The 17549-nt window shown below is 48.6% G+C and overlaps 1 protein-coding gene across 1 annotated transcript in view; it reads left to right on the top strand.

The window, feature by feature from the left end:
* Positions 1–17549, top strand: part of LOC142579747 (isovaleryl-CoA dehydrogenase, mitochondrial) — a gene marked incomplete in the record, with an annotated part of 92912 nt that overhangs the window by 47016 nt on the left and 28347 nt on the right. Inside the window, 1 exon segment of the mRNA XM_075690274.1 lies at positions 14132–14228. Within this exon segment, the coding sequence (XP_075546389.1) occupies positions 14132–14228 (97 nt within the window).

Here is a 17549-nt window from a genome sequence, read left to right as displayed (position 1 = left end):
GTGAAACCCTGATTATACATCCCCCAATTTTGCGACGACCCTGGTTTTACGACGGATTAGCGCACCTTGCGAAGTCCCCGTAGAAGCAATGCATCAAAAGCCCCGGTTATCCAATGCAATTTTACGCCTGACCCATGTTTTACGATGACCCTCGCGAAGCACTGGACGGAACGGCGGATGAAAGAAAAGTACTGCGGGTCTCTTTCCTCGCTCCGTCTCTCCGCATGCGGAGAGACGGAGCGAGGAACAATCACTTTCTTCCTCTCTTCTCGGTGGCGTCGCCTCTTGTCGCGTTGATGAAGCGTTTCTCTCCTCCCCACCAGCAGCCACCTGCGACGCCCGCTGTGCTGAAATAGCGCCTTTTCTTCTCCACAATCACTTTCTCCTTCTCTTCTCAGCGGTGTCGCCTCTCGTTGCGTTGGGGAAGCGTTTCTCTCCTTCCAGTTTCCCAGCAGCAGATCGCTGACAAGGTAGTGCGGAGAGGCCTAGGTTTATCACATGTGTTCGTTGTAATCCTAGCGACCAGCGTTCAGCGGAGGTTTTGAGTTGTGTGGAGCAACGCGACGCATGATGTCCCGAATGCGGACAATTCTGTCGCTCGGCGATAAGCTGAATATTATTGAGGAAGCGGAAAAGCGGCATGGAGCCACGAAAGCCAGCATTGCCCGGAACCTTAAGATACCCAAATCTTCACTTAAGACGGCCCTGGCAAACAAAGCGGTGATATTGCAGAATGGAAACAAGTTCGTGCTCAAGCAGAAAGTGGCAAAAGAAGGAGAGCATGAGAAGTTAGAAAAAGTGGCTACAGAGCTCTGCGATTAACGTTGATGGTGCCATTCTAAAAGAAAAGGCAGACCTTGTGGCATTGCGTCTGGGCATCGACGACTCTCAGGCATCGAATGGGTGGCTGGATCGCTTTAAAAAACGAAACAGGATTGTGTACAGCCCCTCCTGCAGAGAAAGCACTTCCGTGGACGTTTCGACGGTGAACGAGTGGATGAAGTCGCTGCCGGAAATGATTGCTGCATACAAGCCCTGCAACATTTTCAACTCCGATGAGAGCAGTATTTTTCACCCTACGCAGTCTGAGCAAACCCTTGCTTTTAAGGGTGACAGCTGTGATGGTGGCAAGCGTGGTAAAGACCGTGTGATGGCACTATTCTGTGCTAACGAGGATGGTTCCGAGAGGCTCGATAACTTTCCAGAAACTTCGGATACATGCAGGCGCGTCCCGCGCTGTGCGATAACATTTGTTGGGCGGCGAAACGTGGTCGCCCGATAAAGATAAGTAGATGTGTCAATACCCCCCCTCTTAAAAAGCATCGACCCGATGCTACATGCAAACGAAAGAAAAACACCTGTAGCAAAGAAAACAACAAAAATAAGGAATTTTGTCAGCGTCCGTAAAAGGGTTTAAGGCGCACCACGTGGACCACTTCAGATCGTGCGCGGCGCTGCTGTGAATGCGAAATGCCGTCTGGCACGACCTCATAGTCCAGTGCGCCAATACGTCGGATGACTTTGTAAGGTCCGAAATAGCGTCGCAATAGTTTCTCACTCAGTCCTCGTCTGCGTATCGGGGTCCATACCCAAACACGGTCGCCGGGCTGGTACTCGACGAAGCGTCGTCGGAGGTTGTAGTGTCGGCTGTCGGTACGCTGCTGGTTCTTGATACGTAGGCGGGCAAGCTGTCGGGCTTCTTCGGCGCGCTGGAGATAGGTAGCGACGTCAAGATTCTCCTCGTCAGTGACGTGCGGCAGCATGGCGTCGAGCGTCGTCGGGTTCCTGCCGTAAACCAACTTGAACGGCGTCATCTGTGTTGTTTCTTGCACCGCCGTGTTGTAGGCGAATGTTACATACGGCAGGACCGCGTCCCACGTCTTGTGTTCAATGTCGACGTACATCGCTAGCATGTCGGCGAGGGTCTTGTTCAGGCACTCCGTGAGACCATTCGTTTGCAGATGGTAGGCAGTTGTCCTCCTGTGGCTTGTCTGGCTATACAGTCGACTCCCGTTAATACGAAGTTCACGGGGACCGCAAAAAACTTCGAATTAAACGAAACGAACTTCCAATTAAGCACAAAACACAAAAAACAGCACTTTATTTTTGGTGAAATCGAGTATTTTCTCTAAGAAAAATAGTCGGTCACCTTGCTTTGCTTCTTCTTGCCAAATCGCGCTGCTGAAAGCAAGTTCTGCAGGCTGTAGATGTGGCGGAACGCTTCTTCCGCGTTACCTTCAACGGCAAAGAAGTGCTCCGCAAGAGCAAGGCCCGCAGCTACATCGGCAGCCTTAGGTTGCGGCTCGCCTTCAACGTCATCGTCGCTTTCCTGGGTCGCTTCCTGGGGCCGAATAATCTCTACAATTTCGCTATCCGTCAGCGCACCGCACGTTTCGACCGCCTTGTTTACGGCGACGTAATCTTCAAAATTGACGTCCCCGAGAGCATCACCAAAATCAGTGCCGTCAAGCTCGCTTGTTGACGCTTCCTCCGCTGAAATTTCAGAGGCATCCTCCGAAGAAGCTGCCACAAAACCGCAAGCCCTGAAGCAGTTTGCGATTGTTTCTTGCTTCACACGATCCCATGCTCGCGCCAACATGTGGATGGCACTAAGCAGGCTCACCTCATACTTTGTGGAGCTATCCATACACAAAATCATGCGCTCGAGGAGGTGCCGCCTGTACAGGACTTTAACATTCTTGATGATGCCTTGGTCCATTGGCTGCAAAACAGCCGTTGTGTTTGCAGGCAAAAATACGAGGCGTATTGCACTCAAGGCTGGCACATTCACGTGAGCACTGCAGTGATCGACAAGGAACAACACCTTGCGGTTCGAAGCAGCAAACTTGCGGTCCAATTTGCTTATCCAGCTCTTGAAGATTTCGGCCGTCATCCACGCTTTTTTGTTCGCCTCATAGTCCACAGGCAGTGTCTTCACGCCTTTAAAACATCTCGGCTTCGCGGCTTTCCCGATCACAAGTAACCGACATCGTTTGCCGATGTCATGTTTGCCGTGATCAGCACCGACACTCTCTCCTTGCTGCGTTTGCCCCCAGCACAGTCGTCGTCCTTGAATGTCAGGGTCTTCTCTGGTAGATGCCGATAGAAGAGTGCAGTCTCATCTGCATTGAAGATGTCTTCCGGTCTGTATTCGGCGAGATATTCACGCAGCTTTCCGTCCTTCCACGTGGCGCATGTTTCCTGGTCAACGGACGCCTTTTCACCACACACGCTCTCGAAAACCAGGTCATGGCGATCTTTAAAGCGCGTCAGCCATCCATCTGACGAAACGAAGTCATCGATCCCCAACATTGCTGCAAGCGTTCGGGCTTTCATCGCAACGATGTCTCCGCTGAGAGGAAGTTTGTTGCTCCTGGCCTCCCTAATCCAAACCAGCAGAGCCTTCTCCAACTCTGGGTAAGCGCCGGTGCGCATTCGCTTCCGAGAAGTCTTGAACTTGTTGTTCTCAAATGCATCCATTATTGTGCGCTTGTTCTTGATGCAGTTAGAGAGCGTGTTCGGCTTGATCCCGTACTTCCGCGCTATGTCTTGTTTGGCGGCACCTCCCTTCTCAACTTCCTTCAAAACCTCGACTTTCGTTGCCAGGTCGAGCGTGCGATAAGAGCCACGGTTTGCCATGGCTATAAACTGCGCGACTAGGTTACAGTCAATTCCGAATCACTCGTGGAACAACCTAGCCTACGAGCTTCCCGCACAAAGGCGCTCGACCAACACGCCTCGACATACGCTGCGCACGCTGCATGACTAATCTCGCACAATCTCGCCACTGCCAGTATGCAGCGCTGCGTGCACCTATGGCACCCGCGTGGCCGAAGCTGATCGCGGAGGCCACGCGCGGCAGCCGCGGGTGGCCTCCGGCGGGAGGCGAAGCGGCTCCCGCCGGAGTTGATCGCGGAGGCCACGGCAGCCGTAGCAATGAATAATCGCGCCGCTCCAAGAAGGATGGCGTTGCGGGCGGTGGCGATGGCACCAACGCGGAGCACGGAACTGTTGCAACACTTGAAAAATTGCACATTCTACCAAAGAATGACGGTCACCTCGAGGATCCCGGCTGAAAATTAACTTCCAATTAAACAATATTACTGGATGAGGACTTCGAATTATCGAGCGATTTCTTCTATAGGATTACATGCAAAACTGACGGGACCAGCACTTCACTTCTAATTAACCGAAAATACCAATTAAGCGGCTTTGAATTATCGGGAGTCGACTGTATTGCAAAATGGCTTGGGTGAGCTCTGCTGTAAGGACTTGTGGGGCACCATGTCGCAGCAGGATGTTCTCGATGAAAAATTTCGCCACTTCGGCTGCGCTGCCTTTTGGTAGAGCTTTAGTTTCAGCAAAGCGGATGAGATAGTCCGTCGCCACGACGATCCACTTATTCCCGGATGTTGACGTCGGAAACGGCTTCAACAAATCCATCCCAATCTGCTGGAATGGTCGACGAGGAGGTTCGATCGGCTGTAGTAATCCTGCTGGCCTTGTCGGTGGTGTCTTGCGTCGTTGACAGTCTCGGCATGTCTTGACGTAACGGGCGACGTCGGCGGTCAGACGCGGCCAGTAATACCTTTCCTGTATCCTCGACAGTGTCTGGGAGAATCCGAGGTGCCCAGCGGTGGGATCGTCGTGTAAGGTGTGCAGTACTGCTGGACGCAGCGCTGACGGTACAACAAGAAGGTAGCTGGCGTGGACTGGTGAGAAGTTCTTCTTCACAAGCAGGTTGTTTTGTAGCGTGAACGAAGACAACCCGCGCTTAAATGCCCTAGGGACAACGTCGGTGTTCCCTTCCAAATACTCGACGAGGCCTTTTAGCTCCGGGTCTGCTCGCTGCTGTTTAGTGAAGTCTTCCGTGCTTATTATTCCAAGGAAGGCGTCGTCGTCCTCGTCGTCTTGCGGCGGGGGATCGATGGGGGCGCGTGATAAGCAGTCGGCGTCAGAGTGTTTTCTTCCGGACTTGTATATTACGGTGACATCATATTCTTGCAGTCTGAGGCTCCACCGCGCCAGCCGTCCTGAAGGGTCCTTTAAGTTAGCTAGCCAACACAACGCGTGATGGTCGCTGACGACTTTGAATGGCCTGCCATAGAGGTAAGGGCGGAATTTTGCTGTAGCCCAAATGATGGCGAGGCATTCCTTTTCAGTCATAGAGTAATTGCCTTCCGCTTTTTACAGCGACCGGCTAGCATAAGATATAACCCGTTCAAGTCCGTCTTTCCTCTGGACTAGGACGGCACCGAGGCCTAGGCTACTGGCGTCAGTGTGGATTTCAGTATCGGCGTCCTCGTCGAAGTGTGCAAGTACCGGCGGCGACTGCATGTGTCGTTTGAGTTCTTGAAATGCGTCGGCCTGCGGCGTTTCCCACTTGAACTCAACATCACATTTCGTTAGATGTGTTAGCGGCTCCGCGATGCATGAAAAGTCCTTGACAAAGCGCCTATAGTAGGCACATATGGCAAGGAACCTGCGCACTGCCTTCTTGTCGATTGGCTGCGGGAACTTTGTGATGGTAGCTGTCTTCTGCGGGTCTGGGCATACCCCAGATTTGCTGATGACGTGGCCTAGGAATAGAAGCTCATTGTAAGCGAAGCGACACTTTTCCGGCTTCAGAGTGAGCCCAGATGACTTGATGGCCTCTAATACTGTCGCAAGCCGCTTAAGGTGATCGTCGAAATTTCCGGCGAAGACGACGACGTCATCCAAGTAAACAAGACAGGTCTGCCACTTCAATCCTGCTAAAACCGTGTCCATCACGCGCTGGATCGTTGCAGGCGCCGAGCACAGTCCAAATGGCATAACCTTGAACTCATAGAGGCCGTCTGGCGGGATGAAGGCGGTCTTTTCGCGATCCCTTTCGTCGACTTCTATTTGCCAGTAGCCAGACTTGAGGTCCATCAATGAGAAGTATTTAGCATTGCAGAGCCGATCCAATGCGTCGTCTATCCGTGGGAGGGGGTATACGTCTTTCTTCGTGATTTTGTTCAGTCGACGATAATCGACGCAGAAACGTAGGGTTCCGTCCTTTTTCTTCACTAAAACAGCTGGAGACGCCCACAGGCTTTTCGACGGCTGGATGATGTCGTCACGCAGCATTTAGTCGACTTGTCTTATAGCTTCGCGTTCTCGCGTCGAAACTCGGTAAGGGCTCTGGCGGAGTGGTCGAGCGCACTCTTCGATTATTATGCGATGCTTTGCGACTGGTGTTTGTCGAATCTTTGATGACGTCGAAAAGCAGTCTTTGTATCGTCGAAGCAGACTTCTGAGCTGTTGCCGCTTAATCACGGGGAGACTTGGATTTATGTCGAAGTCTGGCTCGCGAACTACGGTCGTCGGGGTAGATGCGACAGAATCCGAGAGGACAAACGCATTGCTCGTTTCCAAAATTTCCTCGATGTATGCGATCGGCGTGCCCTTGTTGATGTGCTTGAACTCCTGGCTGAAGTTTGTCAGTAACACTTTCGTGTTTCCTCCGTGCAGTCGAGCGATTCCTCTTGCGACGCATATTTCACGGTCGAGCAGTAAACGTTGGTCGCCTTCGATGACGCCTTCTACGCCAGTGGGCGTTTCGGTGCCAACCGAGATAACAATGCTGGAGCGAGGCGGGATGCTCACTTGATCTTCGAGCACACTCAAGGCGTGGTGACTACGAGGGCTCTCCGGCGGTATCACTTGATCTTCCGACAGCGTTATTGACTTCGACTTCAGGTTGATGATTGCGCCGTGTTGGTTCAGGAAGTCCATGCCGAGAATGACGTCTCGTGAACACTGTTGCAGGATAACGAAGGTGGCAGGGTAAGTCCGGTCATGAATGCTAATTCTTGCCTTGCAGATTCCAGTCGGCGTTATGAAGTGTCCTCCAGCGGTCCGAATTTGAGGGCCTTCCCATGCGGTCTTAACTTTCTTCAACTGGGCGGTGATGTGTCCACTCATGATGGAGTAATCAGCCCCTGTGTCCACTAAGGCGGTAACTGCGTGGCCGTTGAGAAGCACGTCGAGGTCGGTGGTTCTTTGTCTGGCGTTGCAGTTAGGTCTTGGCGTCGGATCACGGCTGCGTCGTGCTGAACTGAAGCTGGAACGTCGAGTGGTCAAGTCGTCTTTCGTCGGTGTAGTCTTGGCTTCCTGACTTCGCCGGGACGGCGGCGTGTCGTCATGAGGTCGTCGAGATGGTTTCTTCATCGTCTTCGTCGGCGGCGAAGGATCTTCGTCAGTTCGACGAACAGCAACCGCACCTCCATCGGTTGCTGCTTTTAGTTTTCCGGATATGGGCTCGCAGAGCGGCCCCGGGCTGGGCCGGTGTATGGTCGGCGCTGCGGCGACAGGTAGCGGCCTGGTGACGGCGAACGGGACGGTCGTCGAGGGCTCCACTGAGTGGCGGCCTGGTAGTCGGCGATATCGCGAGGGCGTTCACCTTGCTGCGGGCGCGGAGCGTTGACGGCGAAACCTCGCAGTCCCATCTCCCGGTAAGGGCATCGTCGGTAGACGTGGCCGGCTTCGCCGCAGTGGTAGCAGAGCGGGCGGTAGTCGGGGGCGCGCCAAATCTCCGTCTTCCTCGCGTAGGTGCGCTGGGCGACGGGTGGTCGTGCTGGCGGCGGTGGCGGCGGACGACGGAACTGCGGCGTGACAGGGCCCTGGCGCGGTCGCGGAGGGGGACCTTGACGGCGTGCGACGGCGGCGTAGGACATCGCTTTTGGCTGGGGCTGCGGTAATTGAGGTTGCACCTCAGGAGCTCCCAGCGATCGCTGAACCTCATCTTTCACGATGTCAGCGATCGAGGCTACTTGAGGTTGCGTCGAAGGCAAGACCTTGCGGAGTTCTTCGCGCACAATGGCCCTTATGGTCGCTTGGAGATCAACGGAGCCCAGCGCTTGGATGGCGCACTGAGGCGTGAGCGCTTGGCGGTTGTATTGCCTAGTGCGCATTTCTAACGTTTTCTCAATCGTCGTAGCCTCTGTCAGGAACTCAGCTACGGTCTTCGGTGGGTTTCGGATTAGTCCGGCGAAAAGTTCTTGCTTGACGCCTCGCATCAAGAAACGCACTTTTTTCTCTTCGGACATTTCCGGGTCGGCGTGCCGGAAAAGACGGGTCATCTCTTCTGTGAGGATGGCGATGGTCTCATTGGGTAGTTGGCCTCGGGTTTCCAACAGAACTTCGGCCCTTTCTTTCCGGACAACGCTCGTGAACGTCCTCAGGAAGTTACTGCGGAACACGTCCCATGTTGCTAGGGTGGACTCCCGGTTCTCGAACCAAGTCCTCGCGGCATCTTCCAAGGAGAAGTACACGTGTCGTAGCTTATCCTCAGAGGTCCAGTTATTGAAAGTCGAGATCCTTTCGAAGGTTTCAAGCCAGGTTTCAGGATCCTCCGACGTAGCTCCACGGAAGGTAGGGGGCTCTCTGGGTTATTGAAGTACGATGGGTGAGACTGGGGCAGCCATTGTGGTTGTCTTGGCCAGAATCTTCTTGGTCTTCTCAGGTAGAAGTCCGTGCTCCGGGGGCAGGTGTTGTAGACGACGGCTTGCTCGATGGTCCGTGACTACGTTGGTGCTCTCTTTACGGTCCGGGCTTGGATCACGGCTTGTCGGGGGCGTCCGGTACATGGACGAAAAGCACCTCCACCAGATGTCACGTTGTAGTGACGGTGAAGAAAGCAGCAATACGGTAGAATACAAAACTATCTTTTATTGGGCGAACCTGTGCCCACAAAAACAGGCTACACTTATAGCACAACGATAGCGGCGAACACGGTCGGCGATCGTCGGAAATCTGATCAGCGGGTCAAGCGCGTCGGCTTTTATAGAGCAGTCGTCGAATGTTCCAGACGAATCGTTCGGACCCGCGTGCCTTCCACAAAGTTCTACACCATTCGCGTCACGCGATGAAATCAGATAATACAAGGTTCGGCGACAACAGACAGCGGATAGAAGCATCGATAACTTTCCAGAAACTTCGGATACATGCAGGCGCGTCCCGCGCTGTGCGATAACATTTGTTGGGCGGTGAAACGTGGTCGCCCGATAAAGATAAGTAGACTTGTCAATATAACAAACCTCAATTTGACAGAATTGGCGATGCAATGAACCATTTTAATTTCCATATTTTAGTGGCATTGAAAACCGTGTAATTTTTTTTTCACGGTGTAATGAAGTAATTTCATGGCCTGGTTTCAATTTAACGAAGTTTTTGCCAATTTCGACCATGTGCTGGAAGTCTATACGGCTAGTAAATATAGCAAAGCACTATAAAAATGTTGGCCAAGGCAAACATGCACTTATCTGCCCTCTCCTCCTCATGCCCGTCCATACGCGGGCCACGCGCCATATCTTGGAGGTAATCTCTTTGTGGCAAATGCAAAGCCTGAGCCAAGACGGTACTTTGATGCACGTTGGGTTCCCACGCGTCTAGTATTGGCGGCCGCGTAATCTCAAGTTTCGAAGACGTAGTGCCTAGCGTTTGCTCACGTTGTGACAGCGAGTTCATGGTCATTGAGTTCGTGGTCATCGAGTGAGGTCTGTTCATGTTTGCCTGAGCCCATGTGACACTGATAAATCTATGAATGTTACTTCATCTAGCTGTCCCTTTGCTATCGCCGTCAATGCTCCACCTTTCTGGCAGAACCATGACCTTTTCTTTCTTTCTTTCTTTTTGTTGTTCAGAACAATTATCTGTATATTTATACCTCCTGATTTGTGAGTGGCGGCTGCGGGCACTAAGCGCGGTCAACCATGGCGTCCCAAGATTTACGTGTCTCGCGCTGCATTCTGCACCGTACACGCTGGTGCTCATAATCGCATTATTATGGCCCAACCTTCTTGCAATTTGGTTATAAGTGCTTACTAACAAGATACTGTCCACCAGGAATACTCTGGCAATGTGTGAAGTTTTATTGCTGAAACTTTAAAACCTCCAAGGTGTCTACCAACCGGGAACACTGGGAATTCTCAGGGATTTTGAATAGTCTGTAAATACTCGGGGAAAACTCAGGGAATCTGTGCTTCTCTCAGCTGAAATTAGCCGTAATTTTATTAAAGGGAACGAAAGGCGCGGTAATGCTGGCTTAAGTACCAGGAGGGATCGTAAGGAATCGTGTTTGACGCCGTGTCGTCGGCTGGAGGTGCTGCGAGTGTACAGTCAACGACCCGACTTTCCCGACGCCCGATAATTCGGACGACTTCGCGGCACCATCACGTACCCCATAGAATCAGTGTATAAGAACGTCGAAAATTTCGGACGCAAGAACCCTACGCCGTGCGATTTACCGTACATTTTGCCGTGACCGCCGGTCCGAAACGGCATTAATCAAAGCTACCACCGCCGCCATTTTGATTACCTCGCTGCCTCGAACCGGCGCTCTCGCATGCAGATCCGCTGGCAGCCGTAGCCATCACCGCGGCAAACGCCAGGGCTAGCTGCTTCGACGTTCGCTATTAAGCTTCTTGCCGTTCGGCGCCGTGTTTTTCATTGAAAGAATTCGCCGCTGTCAGCAGTGGCCCCGACTCCGCCTTTGTGGTCCTCGCGATTGGCTTCAAAGCTCGGAAAGCACGGCGCGTTGCACAATTCCGGTTCCCGAAAGTCAGCTTCGTCCCAATACAGCAATGTTACGCGGTGAAGCATACACGAAAGTACTGCGGTGAAGCATGAGCGTGGGAAGGGGCAATTGTCACGGAACGCAGTATGTATTCTTTAATTATACACGCGTCTACCCGCCATCTCCTGTCACAGTACAGGCACCGATATGCCTAATAACTGCACTGGCAGGCCTTTTCGGATGTGCCTGTGGTGATTTGAGCCCTTAAAAGCAGTCAAAAACATGCATTCTTTTTTTTTCATGGCCCATAGGGGGTCTGAAAAATAGGATGTTGACTGTAAAACTGACTAAGAGGATGCTTCAAATGGTCTGTGGGGCAAACATGCAGTGGAAGGAAGATGAGAACAGAAAGGACCTACGCATTGAGGAATGAACAGGATAGGAAGCATGCTGCCACTTCTTTGAAGGAGCTTGAGCTCAAAAAGCAAAGTGTTGGCTGATGCTTAGGTGCAGGTGTACCTTATCCAAACCAAAATAAACTCTTTAAAGCAGTGAAATGCAACACTGAGGTGTTGTGCACAGACTGAGAGTATGTCAGGACAGTTGAGGTTGACTTACCAGCTGTTGAGAGAGAATCTCACTCGTGACAAAATTCGGGCTTCATACCAATGAGCTTGCTATGAGTTTATAGAAATAGCTCATATCCCCTTCAGTCACGGTGTCCACATTTTTGGACGTGAACTATTTTTGGCATTTCTGTGCAGAGGTAGCAAGGAAAAGAGCACAAACATTAAGCTTCGGATAAATTGAAGATTTTGATAACCTAAGTTACTTCCATTTTACTTCTGAGGGATATGTATCGTTACAGAGTACCGCTTTGGTGAAGGCACTGCCATGATTTACATGAAGTTTGACATGGGGCATGTCAGTAGCAACCTCGAAATATATATATATTTTTTTCTTTCTTGAAATGCTGGAGAGCAATGATTAGCTTGTGCATGTAATTCGAGGGCGGGATTTAATCCTTTTTATGAAGAAATCTAGCATGACTGACTTTACAATATTCAAATATTTAGTTACTCTGTAATTATGATGACTCATAAAATGCACAGTCATTCTACCACCTTGATTTGCTTTCAGTGGAGTCTCAATTACCATCTATTTTTCACACATGCATCGGCAGCCGATCATAATTCGTGACTTAAGGGGATATTCGAAAATATTTGCTTCTGTATGCAGCTCCTTTTTATTTGTATTTGAGAATGTTCGACTCGATTTGCAGGGAGTTTACCATTTTTTTCAAATATATTTTATTCACTGTGCCTTTTACTAACCCCTACCTTCTGATTTCTTTTTGAATAAAATAAAGGCTACTCCTTACTATTCAAACTGGATTAAATCGGTTTTCTTAATTATTTTTTTAGCATGCTTACTAGAGTGTGACAGCATCGGCGACATGATGTCAGCCGGTCTTGACATAAAAGAAAGTTCTGTGTCACTCAGGAAATTTTGCGTAGCACTCGGGGAACACCTGGAAAACTCTGGGATTTGGAAATGTCAACTTGCTAGACACCTTGAACCTCGAATTAACAAAATTTGCAAATTAACAAAGTTTTCCGCTGCAAGTACAACTTATTGAGGTTTGACTGTATTAGTTACTGAATATATTAGTTTGTATGCAGAAAAGGAACACACTGAACATTCACTCTAGTTAGTGGCACATACTTGTACTTCGAAATGTTTTATGGCCCAATGGCCTCTGGAATTGAATATTCGCCGGTCAGAACCTTTGGCAGTTCTCTCACTAGTGAAAGCCAGTAATTTTTAACTGAGCTAGGATGGAAGCTTCGAACCAATTACTCTCAGCAACAGGTGCAATGCAGATTGTGGCAAATGTTTTCTGAACGTCCGAAATGAGCTCCACATCCAGGTCAGAGTTGCGCCCGCACATTCAACTGTCTCTTGGTGGCCATTAGCATGAAGTGAGCACACAAGTACGCTAGGTCACTTCAAGTGTACTGTTGCGGAGAGCACTTTGAGCCCTTCTCACAGCAACACTCTTGTCTGCTGCAAAGCTGTTAATAACAGCCTTCACACTGGCAAAGTGTCTGTTAAATAATCTGCTGTCTTCAGCCAAGTTCTCCAGGGGATGACAGCATTAAAATCTAGGTGAGGCTAGGGCAAAACACAGAAAAAGGCATTTTTAGTCCCTGAAAATCCAATGTAGGCAACCCCATCAAAACAGGCATTGTAATGCCACTATAATGTTTCTGGCCCCATAGTTCATGCTTATACATGTATATTAATTAAGCACGATAAGGACATAAGGGAAAAAGAGGCATTGTGCCTAAAGCTCTGGTCTCTACTCATTACTGAACAAAAGAGGCATAGATCCTGAGGAATATGTGGCATGATGACATGTCCATCTACATCACCATTCTCCCAGTGGTCTGACACCAGCCGTAGCTGCCATTTCAGTGCTGCAACATCATGAAATACAGTATAGATTGCATTGTAGGATAATTTCAATGGGAAGTGGTTTGCTTGAATTGATTGTTACATTCTTCAGGGTTAATTCACGAGAGACAGATGACAGAACTGTATTTAAAGCATTTTAAGCCATTATTACTACAGGCAGTGCTGTGAAATGGAGATTTACGAAGGGAGATTTTGTACGATATGCATTCTACAGTCTACTTGCACTGCTGTGTTGTACTATCGCAGCTCAATGTCATTGCCCCATTCTCGTGTGCATGCATGTGATCTTTTGGTACATATACCCTGAACAGTGTGGCTTACAAATTAAGTTGTGCTCTAGTGGATTAGCCTGCTGTAGAAGCTGTGGACTGACTAGATTCATCTACACTGCACTACAAACCCTCCCCCTCCCTCAAGAATGAGCCGAGCCAGAAAGATTGTAGCCAAAAGCAAGCAGCTTCATTCATGTATACATTCATGTTCATTCATGTATACATTGGTTCAATAATGTGTCCACACAATATCCGACAAAAACAAAGAGTTAGAAAGCACTATGCCGGGAAAAAGGACTGATAACCCGCAATGGGGACCTGTTGCGCATAGGTCTGAGTTGCAGCAGAAAATAGGCACAATCCATATTCTCTTCAGTCTGTCAAAAAAGAAGAAAGCTAGCTTCTCGGAGATTTACAGTGCAGAAATGGATTTTGTTTTAATATCGAGATTCTCGTAAGGAGTGCATTGTTGTCTAGTCCACAGGGGGAATTCAGTGCAAAAAAAGATGCCCTTTTCACTAACGGTTTTTTTAATGTAGACGTATGTGAAAAATGTCAGTAGTTTGTAAATTTGCTAAGCCAGTGTGTTGTAGCATTTGCCGAGTTTTTGCAGAAGGCATTTTGTCAACTATGATGCTCAAAGTGAAACATGTTGCATCAATACTGGCACAATTTTTCATCATTCTCATATATTTGCTCAAGTATTAACACTCTGAGGACAACTGCATGTGTGAATTCTCTCAGTGGATTGGTCTACATTGTTGCGAGTTGTATACTGTGCAAGCTGTATATGAAACGCTATGCTGCAAGCAACAAAATCTTTCCTTGTGCCTTGCCCCAGAACACTCCTGGCTTCAGTGTAGGGCAGACGCTGGACAAGTTGGGAATGCGGGGCTCTCCAACAAGTGAACTCGTTTTTGAAGACTGCAAGATCCCTGGTACGGACCCACAATTCTATTTACTTTGTTCTGGCATTTCTATTTACTTTGCTGCTTCAAAGGAATGTTTTGTGTACGAGCTCCTTTGGGGCATTCTTGTGCAAAAGTGCAATAACATGGAAAGTTTTGCTGTTGAGTTCCAGCTCTTCATATGTACAATACAACCTCGCGGCAGTCTGATTGGTATGCATAAATCCTCATCGGTTGAATATGTAAATATGAAAATTTGTTCCTTTGTGTGCTATCAGGTTATGTTCTGGCCCTGTTGTAAACATTGGTCTTTTTGTGTTGTTGATAAATAGAATAGCGAAGCTGTTGAAGAAAGAAAGAAAATAATTTTTAGCAGAGCGTAATGAGCGATACCTTACTGCAATTTTCATCCTTGCACGCATGCATCGTGTAAACAAATTACCCATCATGCTGTGAATTACCCATCATGCTGGGCGTGATGCACTGCACTGAGTGGCCAAATGTGCACAAGCTGATGCATCTGTGTTTGTACACTGAGGCTGCATGGACACGCATCACTGTAATAGATTGGTTTGTCAGACCTAAAGACACCCGACAGGTTTTCTTCATCAACCTGCATTTCCTTTGGTTGCTCTGAATAGTGTTCTATCTGCAGACTCCTGTCTCCTGCCAAGGAGAGGTTGGGTTTCCTTCAAACCTCCTGATTGAACTTGTTGCCTTTTGAAACACAGGATGGGAGAGGTTGTAATCTTGTTATAATATAAAACAATATGAAATGATATAATGTAATGATAGAACAGGAAAGGGCATCTGAAGGAAGAACCATCAGTGTTCACACTTTGCAAAAACTGGTTTACATCTGTCACATTCTTCGCAGTGAGTGGATCGTCCACTCAAGTGCATTAAGGTGCCAAGTTAACAACAGCTAAGGTTTTGCTGCCAGGCATCCCGCTCACTAATAATACACCTAAAAGGCATATGTGGCTTATTGGTCTTTACATTGAAAAACGTCAATAGAGTGGCATGCTTAGAGACACTGATGGCTTTGGACAATTTCATGAGTTGATGTTTTTTACACAGAGAGATGGCCTTGACCTTCACCTTGTTGATGTAGGTCTTGACTGGGGGAGAATTCAGTAGGGTAATCACTTGGCCCGCTTGGTGTAGCATAAATCAGATTTGGAAAACTAGTGCATAGCCAAAGCACAAGGAAAAGGACAGCACAAGGTGTGTGTCCTTTTTCTTGTGCCTCATCTAGCACTAGTCTTCTAAAATCTTAACTGGGAAGAAGTTCTGCAGTTGCTTGCACTGCATCATCCGACTGCATCACTAAACGGTGGTAATTGCATTATTGACATAATGCAAAGTGCTTTCTCTGGCGTGTAATTTGGAGATAAACATCAGCAGGTATGCTCTTGTTATGTTTGTGCAAGTACGGTTATATGGACCTATGGATTGCTTACGATTGACATTAGCCATAGCATGTTTGCTGTGCGCAGCCTAGAACAAGATTTGTGGAATGTAAATTCTGCTATTCTGCAATACAGTAGAACCTCGTTGATATGGTCCCATTACTTAAGTTTTACCAGTGCCAGTGTTTGCAATCAAGAATACAAAAAATGACCCAATAGAGTTACGCTCATTTTTTACTGGTTCATACGTTACCAGAAAACACAATTTTTCAGCACCTACGTTCACTACATCGCCAAACTACGATCGTATGATATGTTTCCCGGCTGCTAGATTCCATGTAAACAAGAAACTGCGTGAGGCATGTGCGATTGGGGACAGTACATAGCTGCCCGCCGCGGCAGCTTCACCGCAATACTTGCCCACTTGTCTCACGTGAAAACGCCGGCATGCACTCAGTTTCTCAATTTGGTACCAGCATATCTTCTCCAATGTAGTCGCACGTGGCATTCACAGTTATCACTGCCAATAATATTGGAGAAGCATCTTCGCCTATCTGTTTCACAGTGCGTGGTGCCATCGGAAGCTTTTAATAGGTGATAACCGAACCTCGCCGCTGTCCCTGCTGCAGACTGTGATCGTGTGTGTTTTCCAGCTACTAGATTCCATGAAGCAAAAGGCGTGAGGTGCACATGATCAAGAACAGGGTCCGTATTCTGAAATGTTTGCCTTCCGCGAAACTGTCGCCTTGGCCATGCCTCCACCAACGGCGTGCGCTGATTGGCGGTTTTAGCAAAACCCGAAAATAAACAGCACCTGCTAGTAGTTCCGGCCTATGTCATTTTAATGTCATGGTGTCGATGGGTGCTCTCTACACATATTGCATAAATGCACGTCTTTTGGCATCTTTTGGCGTTCGGTTGGTAGTGGAGTGTAGCGGAGGTAAGATAGGTGGTAGTTTATAGTAGCCTTTTTGGTGGCGTCTTACACGCATTGTTTCGTGGCGATATTTGTTGATTCATTTAAAATAAAACATTTCACACTTCCGTATTCAACTTATTTTACCTAAAGCGGCCGTAACCAACCGTAGTCAGTGCGCAGAACCCATGCTACGGCCACTACACTCGAAAACAACACACCCGAGCCGCTCTGAAATCGCACAGTGTGCTCTCTCATTGTGATGTGAAGTGTTCGACAGCGCGTGTTGGTAGTGCACGCTGACGTGATGGGTAAGCAGTTGCTCGATTTATTGAATGCGACTATCGCGGAAGGCGAACGCTTCAGAATATGGCCCAAGTATATAGCCGCCCGTCTCACGTGAAAATGACGGCGGGCACAGTTTCTTATTCCAGTGCCAGCAAATCTCTGTCTGCATCGTCGCACGCCGAATTCAACGCAATCGCTACCAAACCTTAATCCTTAATCCTTAATCAACACAAAACTGTTAATTCAGAATGGTGAAAAAACAAAATTAGTGGCATTTTTCATAATTAGCATGCCATTCTGTGAATGCTGAAGCGACTTCACACCCTGCTGGCATTCGCAGCCAAAAAAAGTAGTGTGTTACAGTGAGAAAGAAAAATTTATGAGCTTGTGCTTCATGGCAAAATTAACTTTGTGCAAAATAGTGGTAGCAAGAATTTATTAGGTGTGAGCTTGACCTGCAGCAGCCCATGTAACATCGAAAAGTGCGCAGTCATAAATTTTTTTTTTTTTACCGCACTACTTCCTCAGCATCCAAACAATGTCTCTTGGTTGTGAAATGGAACTACATCACTGATCTGTTGAACAAATCCTCACACTCTGAGCCAGCAGTTACAATACAATACAATGCAATCTTTATTGTACATAAAGGAAAACAAAGTACAGATAGCAGGCCTACCAAAGCCTCAGAGGGCTTGACTGGCAGTGCCTGACAGTCAGGTCACAGAATATTGCACA

Source organism: Dermacentor variabilis, chromosome 1 (assembly GCF_050947875.1).
Source record: "Dermacentor variabilis isolate Ectoservices chromosome 1, ASM5094787v1, whole genome shotgun sequence".
NCBI classification, from domain to species: domain Eukaryota; kingdom Metazoa; phylum Arthropoda; class Arachnida; order Ixodida; family Ixodidae; genus Dermacentor; species Dermacentor variabilis.
This window is presented reverse-complemented; position numbering and strand designations above follow the sequence as displayed.